At 42.4% G+C, this 12,261-nt stretch overlaps 1 protein-coding gene across 2 annotated transcripts; it reads left to right on the top strand.

Moving 5' to 3' along the window:
- The first annotated feature begins 4,182 nt into the window (after positions 1-4,182).
- LOC137024736 (tripartite motif-containing protein 16-like) lies at positions 4,183-11,716 on the top strand. Of its 2 annotated transcripts, none has more exons than XM_067392588.1 (7): positions 4,183-6,519; positions 7,041-7,617; positions 7,809-7,904; positions 7,991-8,224; positions 9,518-9,677; positions 9,817-9,864; positions 9,991-11,716. In XM_067392588.1, the coding sequence occupies exons 2-7, from the start codon at positions 7,045-7,047 to the stop codon at positions 10,530-10,532; spliced, it is 1,653 nt and encodes a 550-aa protein (XP_067248689.1). In that variant the 5' UTR covers positions 4,183-6,519; positions 7,041-7,044; the 3' UTR covers positions 10,533-11,716. The 2 variants fall into 2 exon arrangements, with proteins under 2 accessions (XP_067248689.1, XP_067248690.1); XM_067392589.1 differs by having other exon boundaries at positions 4,185-6,519; positions 7,160-7,617.
- Positions 11,717-12,261: the final 545 nt, after the last annotated feature.

The raw sequence follows: 12,261 nt of genomic DNA, 5'->3' as shown, positions 1-12,261 counted from the left end.
GTCACCTCATGACTCATGAACTGTCTTCAGCTATAACAACCCCTTGACATGTCAAATCGCGCTCCTTCTCATCGCCTGATTGAATTGAAGTGACAATATTTTGTGCAGTTTGCTGCTGATGAATTCCTCAGGATATATATGTGAGCTGTTTCATCATTGTCATCATATTTTTTGCTGTGCACAACGATCATGATCAATATTTAATAAGCATGACCCTTCTGAGAGGCTTCAATCTTCTGGTTGGACACAGGATGTATGTGGAGACAGAAACCGAAGGGTTGTGAGGTTTGAGAAGTGAAACTTGGAAGCTAGGGTGAATCCTGTACTGAGGGGGGAGCTGGAGTTGATAAGTGAAAGGATTGACCTGCTTCACAATTGTAAAGGGGCCAATGAATCTGTGACTTAACTTTCTGCACGGCAGACGCAGCCTGACGTCCCTGGTAGACAGCCAGACCTTCTATCCTGGCTGGTAGTTGGGAGCATTGGATTGACGAAGGTTGGCTGTCATCCTGCATCTGCACATTGCCCGTTGAAGTTAATGGTGAGCTGAGTCCCAGACCCTCTCGCTCTCTCTGAACCAGTGGTCGACAGCTGGAACGTCTGATGGTTCCCCTGTCCAGGGGAACAGTGGAGGTTGGTATCCGAGTACGCACTGGAAGGGTGTGAGACCAGTGGTGGATTGCCGCAGGGAGTTCTGTGTGTACTTGGCCCAACCCAGAAACTGGTTCCAAGAGTCCTGGTGGCCGTGACAGAAGGTACAGAGGAAGTGGCCAATCTTCTGGATCTTCCGCTCCGTCTGCCCGTTCAACTGAGGGTGGTATCCAGACAAGAGACTTACGGTCACACCTAGGAGAGAGAAGAAGGGTTTTAATACTCTGGAGATAAATTGGGGCCCTCTATCCGACACGATGTCCTCCGAGATTCCGTAGTACCTGAAGATATAGTTGAACATGAGTTAAGCAGTTTCCATGGCAGTCAGTAGTCCCTTTAAAGGAATCAGACGCACAGATTTAGAGAATCTGTCAGCAACCACTAATACACAGGTACAGTCATTGGAAACGGGTAAGTCAGTGATAAAGTCCACTCCGGGGTCTGTTGGGAACAGGCGAGGATGGAGTTTACCAGAGGGAAGATGACGAGGGCTTTTGGAAGCGCACATCCCTGCATGTACCTTCTCATGTCAGATGCCATATTCGGCCACCAGAAGCGTTCTTTCAGCAGCGACAGGGTTTCATTGACCCCTAGGTGGCCAGTGACCAGTGACATTTGAGTGGAGTGGATGAGGGGAATGCGCCGTGTCTGCGGGATGTATTGCAAACCTGGTGGACAACCCGGCGGAGTGTTGGCGGAGGCATTGGAGGAAGGCAAGGTCTCTTCAATCCAGGTAATGGGACTTACTATGAGCTTTTCAGGAATGATGAGTTATTGTGTCATAATATACCTCCACCGGGTTGAGTTTGCGGGAAAAGAAGGCCCATGGATGCAGTCTACTTGGGTTCCCCTGCTGCTGAGATAAGACTGCTCCAACTCCAGTGGTAGAGGAATCAACCTCTACTACGAAGGGCTTGTCAGGGTCAGGATGCATGAGGAGAGGAGCAGTGGTGAAGTCTTTCTTCAGTGTTTCAAAGCGTCCCCCTCACGTATCTGGATGAGGTTATAGGCACTGCAGAGGTCCAACTTGGAGAAAACAGTGGCACCTCAGAGATGTTCCAGGGCAGCTGGGACAAGAAGAAGTGGATAGCGGAACTTGACAGTTATCTTGTTGAGTGCCCGGTAGTCTATGCAAGGCCGCAAGCCTCCGTCCTTCTTTGCCACAAAGAAAAAACTCGAAGCAGCAGGGGAAGTAGACGGGCAGATGTAACCTTGCTCCAAAGCCTCCTTGATGTATTCCTCCATTGCCTTCCCCTCCGGTAGTGACAGAGGGTAGATCTTTCCTCGGTGCATTGGCTCACCCAGAAGGCCGGTGTGGAGGCAGCTTAGAGGCTCTCTTCGGGCAGAAAACATCACTGAAGTGGGCGTAACATGGTGGAATGTCCACAGACGGTTTCTCAACAGGGCTCTAGATGGATGTGGAACAAACGGAGAGAGGTTTGGAGCAGAGGTAGCATTGAGAAACAAGATGGAAAACATTTTTCGCCCCACTTCAGGATCTCTTTTCCATGATATTACAGGGTTGTGCTGCTCCAACCATGGACGCCCAGAAGCTCCACAATATAAAAAATCTCAGGGTCAGCCACCTCTGCCGCTCAGTTGGTGTAAGTCGATTATTGTCCAGTTGCATGGGTTCACTGGCTGGTTCTGGAGGGCTGACGGATTCAGGCCGGTGGAGGAATGTTGAAGGCTCAAGCAGGCCCTGATGCTCTTCAAGTCACGACTGCATACAAGTAGCGAAGCGTATTGACAGCTGGATGAAGCATTCAAGCCTGATGGTGTCCTCGTATGCAGCATGATGCAAGCACACACGTGGATTCAATCCTTGACGATAGGTAGTGAGCAGGGATTGTTCGTTCCATCCACTTGCAGCTTAAAGTGTTCTGAATTGAAGAGCATATTCATTAACAGCCATTGATCCTTGTTTTAAATGATAAAGTTCCTCACCAATTGAAGAATCCCATGCAGGTTTTCCGAAAACCTCCGTGATGTGGGCGATGTAACTGGTGAGAGGCTGGGTTACAGCATTCTTCTGGGTCCAGAGCGTTTCAGGCCATCAAAGCGTCTTGCCGTTTAACTGCGAGATGATGAATCCGGTCTTCGAGTGATCATCCGGGTACAGGTGCGGTTGCATCTCCAGGACCAGTGAGCACTGTAGAATGAATCCATTGGGTTTGGCCATGGGACTGGCATATACTAGCAGCAAAGGAGTAGTGCTGAGTGGTGTGGAAGTGATCACTGGTGGATTGGCATTGAATGTACGGTGCATGGCGTTAGCAAGCTCCTGAAATGAATCCGAGTTACTCATACTGGAGTGAATCGGTTTTGGTCCGGTCTTCAGTTACAATCACAGAAGGACAGAGACACAGGATGTATAAATGTAAGGTGTTCATTTTCACAACCAGATGAACAACAGTAATGCAGGTGAGTGAATGGCAAATCTTTAGGTCAATAGTGATAAACGGAATGGTAATACTTTTCTTTGTTTTGTAGATAGTGAAATGGAGGCAGAATGCTGGTTTCCAAACACAAACGATTGAGCTGGACTTCACACACGATGAAGATGTACACAGGAGGGAAACAGGAGACAAACATTGAGACAGGTAAGTATTCCAACGGACTCCTTGAGGTAAGCATACAGGTATGATGCTAACAAGACCGGACAATGAGTGTGTCTGAATGAGAGTCTTTTATACTGCCGGTAATGAGTGTGCTGATGACGTGCAGGTGTGCATGATTAGTATTCGGGTGAAGGAGTGTGTTGGGTGATGGTGGAGCCTGGCGTTTCTGTGACAGTGAAGAAATGCACTTGGAATTCCTGGGTCACCTGGCTTGAGAGTGTGTGCATGTTCATCGCTGTGCAGATATCAACAACTCATCCTTTTGGATTTGAGGTGAGTATTTAATTTGTCATGAATGTATTTAGGTGTTCTACATGCCTTTAAGGTGCTAAAGAGGATCTTTTCGTCGACTGAGAAACCAAAGATTGTTACTGAGTTTTTGAAATGAGCGCATGCGTAAGAACAACCCCTTCCTTTGAAGGAACGCCTCCCAAAACTCGTGCACGAGTATTGGAACACGAGTGTTTACCACCGGCATTCGCTGTGTCGTGTTAGTGGATTCATTATGTCGGACTCACCGCAGGTAACTCATAATCTGCACTTGTTATTCCTGTCTCCGGACAAAAACATTGCATGCGGCGCCTGTGGAGTGTGGAAAGTTACTGGAGCACGCCCGCGATGATCACGTAAACGATTGGCTGATGTTTTTAAGGCCCTTCCTCGTGCACAGATGATGTATATTAATATTATTCCTTTCAGTGCACCTAATAAATAGTCTTTTATCAGTTAGTAAAGACAGTTTTAAGTAATATTGCAAAAATGTATAAAACAAAACATCCTCTTTAGCACCTTTAACATAATCAATATCATGTATGGCCATCACCAGTCCCCTCATGTCTTGGTATCAGTCATCTTAAGGAGGCATTGTCTGACCCATGCCCAGAGTGCTCTGTAACGTTGCTCGCTGTGCATCAAGCACGTCTAGCAGGCCTGTAATCTAGAACGGAAGGTTTGTTGCTTTCTTCCAGTATTACTACTGTTGATCGTAAGCATAAACAAGTATCTCAAAATAAAAAAAGATTCTAGAATCTTCTGATTTAGCACACAAGCTTGACTAGTTGTCTTCTGCAGTAGAGTTGTTACTGACTCTCCTGGCTAAAGCTCATCCTAATATGGAGATACAAGAGAAAGCTCTACCTGATTCCGCTGCCGCTTTGTCACTAATGATGCATAGGGGATGTGATGTCAGTGGCTGCCTCTGATTCACTTTTTGAAGCTTCTCCAGTAATGTCAGGTGATGAAGAAAATTCACCTGCATATCAATTGTGTCACTCTGGCAGTGAGACAGTGTCGTAGAAGTCAGGTGGGTCATCTTCAGTTGCATCACTGGAAGAAGCATTAAAAACAATAACCCCCCCCAGCAGCAGTGGGCTCTGACAATGTTTTTTTTAAGTCGTGCACAGAGAACATCCTTTACATCTGTTTTGGTGTCTGCGCTACAAAATTGATCAAAAGCTACACATCCTGAAGAGTTAACCCACACACTGGCTGTGATGCAGGACCCAGAAGCAATAGAGCCACCTCTAGAATCTAGTGTGGCAGCACTCGTTGTGTGTCCTGAGGAAGCACTTTGTGAAAACATGTGCTGCCCCAATGTTGAGTGCAGATGCACTGATGAAATACTCCTGCATGCAATTCAAAAGGTTTGGGAACCACTGGTGTAGGCATCTTCAGAATTTCCAACTTCGGAATCCAGAAGCTTATCAATGGAAATCAATTTCAGACATGACACCCAGGCCCCCAACGATATCCCCCGACCTCTACAAAAAAGCTGACGTGGAAATGTCAACAGTGGGCTGTTTCACGGAAAGTCACCTGGATAATTGCAGATCAATAACCCCAGATTGGTGGCTGCTGACTACCCTGTCAACAGGGTACCATTTACAGTTTCACTGTTGACATCCTGTTCATACTGGAGTGAGACGTACAATAGTTTATGATCCAGTCACCAAGAGATTTATCAAAGTCTGCTGGCAAGGCTTTTCAGCAAGGCTTTTAAATGCATGCAAATAATGAACTTGTGATTGTGAATAAGTGCAGTGTCCCGTGAGCGTAACTCTACCGCTTTGTTAACCGCTGTGTTACTTTAGTACATAGTGGTTGGATATTTTCTCATATAAGAGCATAGACTTAAGGGCACACACAAACAGGGCCATTTTGGAGAGAAATGAAATCCACAGAACTGATTTAAAACCACAATTCACAAGTGCGTATTGAACAGTGGATGTCGTACTGAACGGATCAATATTTTATTAAGAATTGTGGCATCCCTAATTTATACCTTTCAGTTCCTTTTGTTCATTTGTCTTGACTGAGTTTAAGTACTCACCATTACGCTGCTATATCTGCTATTTAAATAGTCTTTTAATCCAAATACTCAAGGAACAGACAGGGAAACTCAGAAAACAACCATCAAACATAGAAGAGACTTGACAAATAACTGAACCAAACAGGGTAGCCTTAATATATTAAGGGAAGATGTAATATGTTCTTCCAGCAGTAGGGGGGAGCTGTATTTCATTGTTTGATTGTGCCCTCTTTACATGGGTGGAGCTGTTGTTGGTCACAGTGTTCTTCCTTTGTGACAAGGTAAGGAATGTCTTCCCAGCTTTTTGTTATCTTATAAATTTATATGATTATTTTTACCATCCGTGTTATATAAAGAGATATATTGTTGTTAAAGGGGTTTACTAACGAATATGTGCATTTATTTCCAATGGATGGTTTTGTATTTCTGATATTCATATGTTGTAAGTTCCATGTGGTCGAGTATATTTTTCCTTGTATTGTATTGTGTTCAAGGTTTATTTGTGTATTTTGTGGTTTTATCATTTGTATTTTGCATATATCTTACATCTATCTTTAGTTTTCTATGTTGTAGTTTATTTTTCCTTAGTTTGCAACCATATGATGGGCTCAGCTACAGCCGTTTTGCTGCTTGTTGTAATTTGATAAGTAATGTTTTGATATTAATTTGGAATTGTTCTTCTTTTGTGACAAGTGGCTGATGTGTACAAGACAAATAAAAAGAAAGTTTCACTGCTGTGACAACGACGGTCTTGGTGTCCTCCTCTTACACCCAGTACATCACACAACGCAGAGACATTTGGGGGAGCACACCAACGAAGAGGGTTACATATACAAGACTAAACAAGGAACTAATTGAGCTAATTTACAACCAACCAGTGAATAAGAAACAAAGAAACACATGGGAAAGCTGGGTCAACTGAAGATGAACAAACAGAAGGTAAACACAATGAAAAGCTGTAGGTCATTTCAGTCCATTAATTTTGTTACCTGCTAATAGTGGTACACGTGAGGGAATGAATAAATAAAAAAATGTCTATGCCACATACTTTGCGTGGATCCTCTGAATTAAGGATGAAGCTATGACTATGTCTTCTGTGTAGATATTTTCAATTCAGGAGGTAATTTTCGTCTGAGGACACAGTCATACAATGACATACTGTATTCAAGAATTGTTTAAAAAACAAAGCAAATAACTTTTCTTATCTAGTTTAAACCACTTATAGCACTGCATAGATGTGATGAGGATGCAGTATCACTGCAGTTATTAATGGTGTTGCTCTGATTCTCTGTAACTCTTATTCTTTGAGTCTGTCTGAGACTGACACCTAGTGGACGTTTTATGATCTGTGACTTTTGCACACGGCACTCAAACACAGAACCAGGAAGCAGGAATTGAATGTTTTCAGAGACGGAGAAACTGAAGTGTAGTTGAGCTGTTGTGTCTCTGTATTCATGCAGTAAAATGGCAGAAGCCAGAATATCTCAGGATGAGTTCACATGTCCAGTGTGTCTGGATCTCCTGAAGGATCCAGTGGCCATTCCCTGTGGACACAGTTACTGTAAGATCTGTATTACAGGCTGCTGGGATCAGGAGGATCAGATGAGAGTCTACAGCTGCCCTCTGTGCAGAAAGACCTTCAGTCCAAGACCTGCTTTAGCTAAAAACACCATGCTAGCTAAAGTGGTGGAGAAACTGAAGAAGAGAAAACTTCCTGCTGACTGTTACGCTGGAGCTGGAGATGTGCAGTGTGACGTCTGTACTGGAAGAAAACACAAAGCCGTCAAGTCCTGTCTGGTGTGTCTGAACTCTTACTGTCAGAATCACCTTGAACAACATGAGAGTTGGTTTAAAAGAAAGAGACACAATCTGACTGAAGCCACTGGACGACTGCAGGAGATGATCTGCCCGACACATGATAAACTCCTTGAGGTTTTCTGTCGCACTGACCAGAAGTGTATATGTGTGCTGTGTACGATGGATGAACATAAAAACCACGACACTGTATCAGTTGCAGCACAGAGGACAGAGAAACAGGTATAAAATATCATCTAGACACTGATGAAATAATGTTGACTATATTTATACTACTTAAATCATTCACACTGCAGATGTCAGCAGAATGAACGAGCTGCGAGTGGACTTTAACTGCTGAGCATAAATATTTATAAACTTTTTAATGACAGCACTATAATGTGACATTTGCTGTTTTTTGGTTTGTGCGGCAGAACCAGCTGAAGGAGACACAGAAGTCATTCCAGCAGAGGATCCAGCAGAGAGAGAAAGATCTTCAGCAGTTGAGAGAGGCTGTGGAGTCTCATAAGGTGAGTCTGGAGAAGAAGAGAAGTTTGAGAAGTCTCAGTCAGGACTCACTGAAGCCACTGTGTGATTGTGATGTGTGTCCTAACAGCGCTCTGCACAGACCGCAGTGGAGGACAGTAAGAGGATCTTCACTGAGCTCATCCGCTCCATTGAGAGAAGCCGCTCTGAGGCCACACAGCGGATCAGAGATCAGGAAAAGACTGCAGTGAGTCGAGCTGAAGGACGACTGGAGCGACTGGAGCAGGAGATCAATGATCTGAGAAGGAGAAACGCTGAGCTGGAGCAGCTTTCACACACACAGGATCACATCCATTTCCTGCAGGTAACAGAGATCTAGAAGAACAGGATCATAGTGGACTTGAGCAAGAGACTCACAGAGAAACATTTCATGAGAGCAGAATGAGTCTTTGACTGAAGTGTTGATCTGTGTGTTCGGTTATTATATAATCATCAGTCAGACATCTGATCTTCTTTTGAAAGAGACACACTTACAAATGCAGTTCTGCTTTCAGAAATATCTTAGGAAACATTTTTTCTAAAATATATATTGAGATATATTGAAAGATATACTTAACCTTTTTTTCAACCACATGAAATCAATAATCTTGATGGTACCAGTTTCACCCAGCTAGATTTCCCATCATCTGTTTACTTAACTTTACTAATAAAAACTTTAGTAATGTTTCCCAAAATCATATAATTCGTTTATAATAATTTTCATTAACACATTAGACTGGAAGTGAGGCTGTATATCAGCAATGCTTCAGCGTATTTAAACCACAAAACCTGATCTTGTGATCGTGTCCTAAGAGTCCTTGTGAATTTCAGAGCCACTAACTGTTCAAAAGTTATAAATTATAGTCACTCTATCTACTCGTGCCTTTGAATTGCTTTTCCTGAACAAACCTACTCAACCCTGTCATGTGACGTCATTTATGAAATTGATCCATTGGCAGTATTTTTCTAGAAAATTCACATATAGTCCCAATCCCAATTCTCTTTTATACCCCTTCGCCTTGCCCCTTGAAACGTAGTGGCAAGATGTAGGGGTGAAAGAAATGGGACACCACTACTACACATCATCATACCTAGTTTCTTTTGTTAGTGTCCTATAACATTTAACCAGTATGAACAGCAATGAAGTGTGCATATCAGCAGAAATCAGCATGTTTAACAGATACTCACTCCCAACATTGTTTTGCGCTGTATTTTGGATGTACTTTGTTTCAGTTCAAAAACGTATGAGCCTTCAAGTTTCCCAAGACTGGTGAAGCCCCTTGTCCATTGGGTCAAGATGTTTGTCTAATCATTGCAGTTCGTGCCGGTACAAAGATGGTTTCATTTTCTACTGTGTGTCCCTTCCCCTTCCCCCTACCACTCCAGCCAAAAGAGAATCGAGTCACCCCTACCCCTTCAAGCGAACACACAAAACGAAGGGGTGGAAATGGGATTGGGCCTAAGTGTCAAACACCAGAACTTACAACTCCAATATGATGCTGTGAAAGTGCTGGATTGAGGAGAGTTACTAAAGATCAACAACTGCTCAAATCTGACAGTAGTGCAGGTTATTGGCTGAAGTTCGGAGGTGATGAGCTTTGATTTCTGTTTTCTGTAGAGTTTCCAGTCTCTCTCAGCTCCTTCTGAATCTACAGACTTAAATGATGATCCCTTCAGTTCTCTCTCATCTTTTGATGTCGTGAGAGAATCTGTCCTTCAGCTGAGAGAAAAAGTGGAGGATTTCTGCAAAGAGGAGCTCAGGAAGATCTCTGACAGAGGTAAAGTCCTGGAGATTCATCTGCTCTCAGAAAAGATCCTCCATCTCATATCATGTAGAAGATCATATAAGAAATGTCTTTGGAACGGATGCAGGGAACATGATAATCACACTCACTTCATGTCTGTTTATTTCCACAGTCACTTTCACCAACATTGTTCCCAGGACCAGGAAAGACTTCCTACAATGTAAGTCACTAAGAAAACAAGCAGAAAAACTCACTGAGCTGATATATTGAATATGAAGAGTTCAGATACATTAAAACATCAGACAGATTGATAATTCCTGATTGTGATGTGTTTTATCTCCATCAGATTCCCATCAGCTCACTCTGGATCTGAACACAGTGAATAAAAACCTCCATCTGTCTGAGAAGAACAGAGTGATTACTGTCACTCGCATAGATCACATGTATCCTGATCATCCAGACAGATTTGATCGTGTGTCTCAGGTGTTGTGTAGAGAGAGTGTGTGTGGACGCTGTTACTGGGAGATTGAGTGGAGTGGCTATGTGTATATATCAGTGTCATATAAGAGCATCAGCAGGAAGGGATGGGGTAGTGAGCATGTGTTTGGAAAAAATGATCAGTCCTGGAGTTTGATCCGCTCTTCCTCCAGTTGCTCATTCAGACACAATAACATAGAGACTAAACTCCCTGTAGAGTCCATCAGCAGTAGAGTAGGTGTGTATGTGGATCACAGTGCAGGAACTCTGTCCTTCTACAGCGTCTCTGGAGACACAATGAGCCTCATCCACACATTCCAGACCACATTCACTCAACCGCTCTATCCTGGGTTTAGGGTTGGTTCCGAAGGGCCTTTGTTTTATATTGGATCATCAGTGAAACTGTGTTGATGAATCAGAATACACTCTAGAGAGATTCTACCCATAATACCTTCATTATCTCATTACATTAAAAGCTGTTTCTCAATGTGCGTACTTGTCTGTACTTGTGTTCTTGTGAACTTGTGAAACGTCATCAGTCGCTGTCCAAGTACGGTTCCAATTCAAAGGTCGCATCTAGCCAAGTACAGTTCAAAACCCCGGATGTGTTCTTGATCCGGCCCTTTTATCGAGGATGCATTGAGAGGTGACTTGTGCAGACTTGAGACAGCCAGGTATCCCAGAATGCATCTCACACTAACCAGCAAGCATCAGTAGTAAGGGAGAAAACCCACATAATTTAAACATATTACTATTTTTATGTCATGATATGTAGTTTTAAGAGTTTTTCAGGCAATAATGTGCTAGTTTAAAGCACAAATTTGTGGTTTATTGATAAAGATAGCACCTTTCTGAAAATCTAATCTGACGTTGTTGGAGTTGTGAGATCCAGGCGATTAACGGATGCTCAGCACTCATGTACCCAGCCGAGAGTAGCCTTACCTCGGCTAATCCTTCTGACGTTTGCTGCTGGCTCCGTTTTGGCTGAGGGCAATGTGACATTTCATAACTTTATATATTCAGGCTATTTAACTTTTGTATTCTATTAAAGCGCTGATTTTGTACGCTTGACTGAATTGTTTGCTTTATTTCTTATTGTAGCTACATTCTTATACCTTTTATAATGGCTATTGATCATTAAAACTGACATTTAAAAAAAAGTCAGGGTTGTGTTTTATGTTATAGCCTATTTCATTTAACTACAGTGAAGATAATCAGAGTATGCCCAAATAGTATTACATTTAATATTTTTGAAATATATACAAAAAGAGAGGGTTGTTTAATATTTCGTTCACTCACTCGTTGCCTCAGGTTATGTTTTTGTTTGTTTTTTAAATAAAACAAAAAGAGGCAGACAGAGTGGTGTTTTATAACAAATTTTGTTTTATTGTTCGCTAAAATATACATAACGAGATGAGTGATGTTATCAAGAACGCTGCTGTTCCATTTGCAAAATCACCGGACTTGCGTCCTCATGTCCACAGGAGTTTGTTTTCCTGAGTCGAACTTGCCAAGTTCTAACTACCAAGGACGCAAGTCTGAACTTGGTTTTGAGAAACACCTTAAGTCTTCATTCCTGGGGGGGAACATCTAAATCAAGTGCATTCTGCTTTCAACAAGCAAAAATCTCAGTAAAAATATTTTCCATAGAATTAATATTATTTAACAGTGTAAAAATTGTATTATATTGTATGTTGTTTTATGTAAAATAAAAAATGTTCTTTCTATGGTTTTTCCAAGTTTCATCAAATAAATTAGACTTGAACTGTAATGATTTATGACTGCTGTGTATGCCTATACCCTTCCATGAGCGTGAGGTCATTGCACATCGCTCTGTGGTACATGTCAGCGATTTCCATCTTTCTCATTCTTTGGGTCAGGTGTACTGTAAAGTGTAGAGTCCAAAGAGGAAGACGAGGAGACAATGAAAGTACAAATAAGGTAACACTTTTAAGGAAGTTAAAATGTGTGTTATGGTAATTGAAGATGAGACTTGTGAACGTAGGGCAAGTTATATGATGAATTTGTGAATTTAAAGTACGAAAGACCTATAGTGATTTTTAAGCATGGGAGAATAATGTTTACAAAATTGAAAATGAGGACATTAAAAGAATAAATAGGAGCTAGAAGTCTTCTAAGG

The sequence above is a fragment of the Chanodichthys erythropterus genome, chromosome 8 (genome assembly GCF_024489055.1).
Source record: "Chanodichthys erythropterus isolate Z2021 chromosome 8, ASM2448905v1, whole genome shotgun sequence".
Taxonomy (NCBI): Eukaryota; Metazoa; Chordata; class Actinopteri; order Cypriniformes; family Xenocyprididae; genus Chanodichthys; species Chanodichthys erythropterus.
Note: the sequence above shows the minus strand (reverse complement) of the source record. Positions and strands in the feature narration are given on the sequence as shown.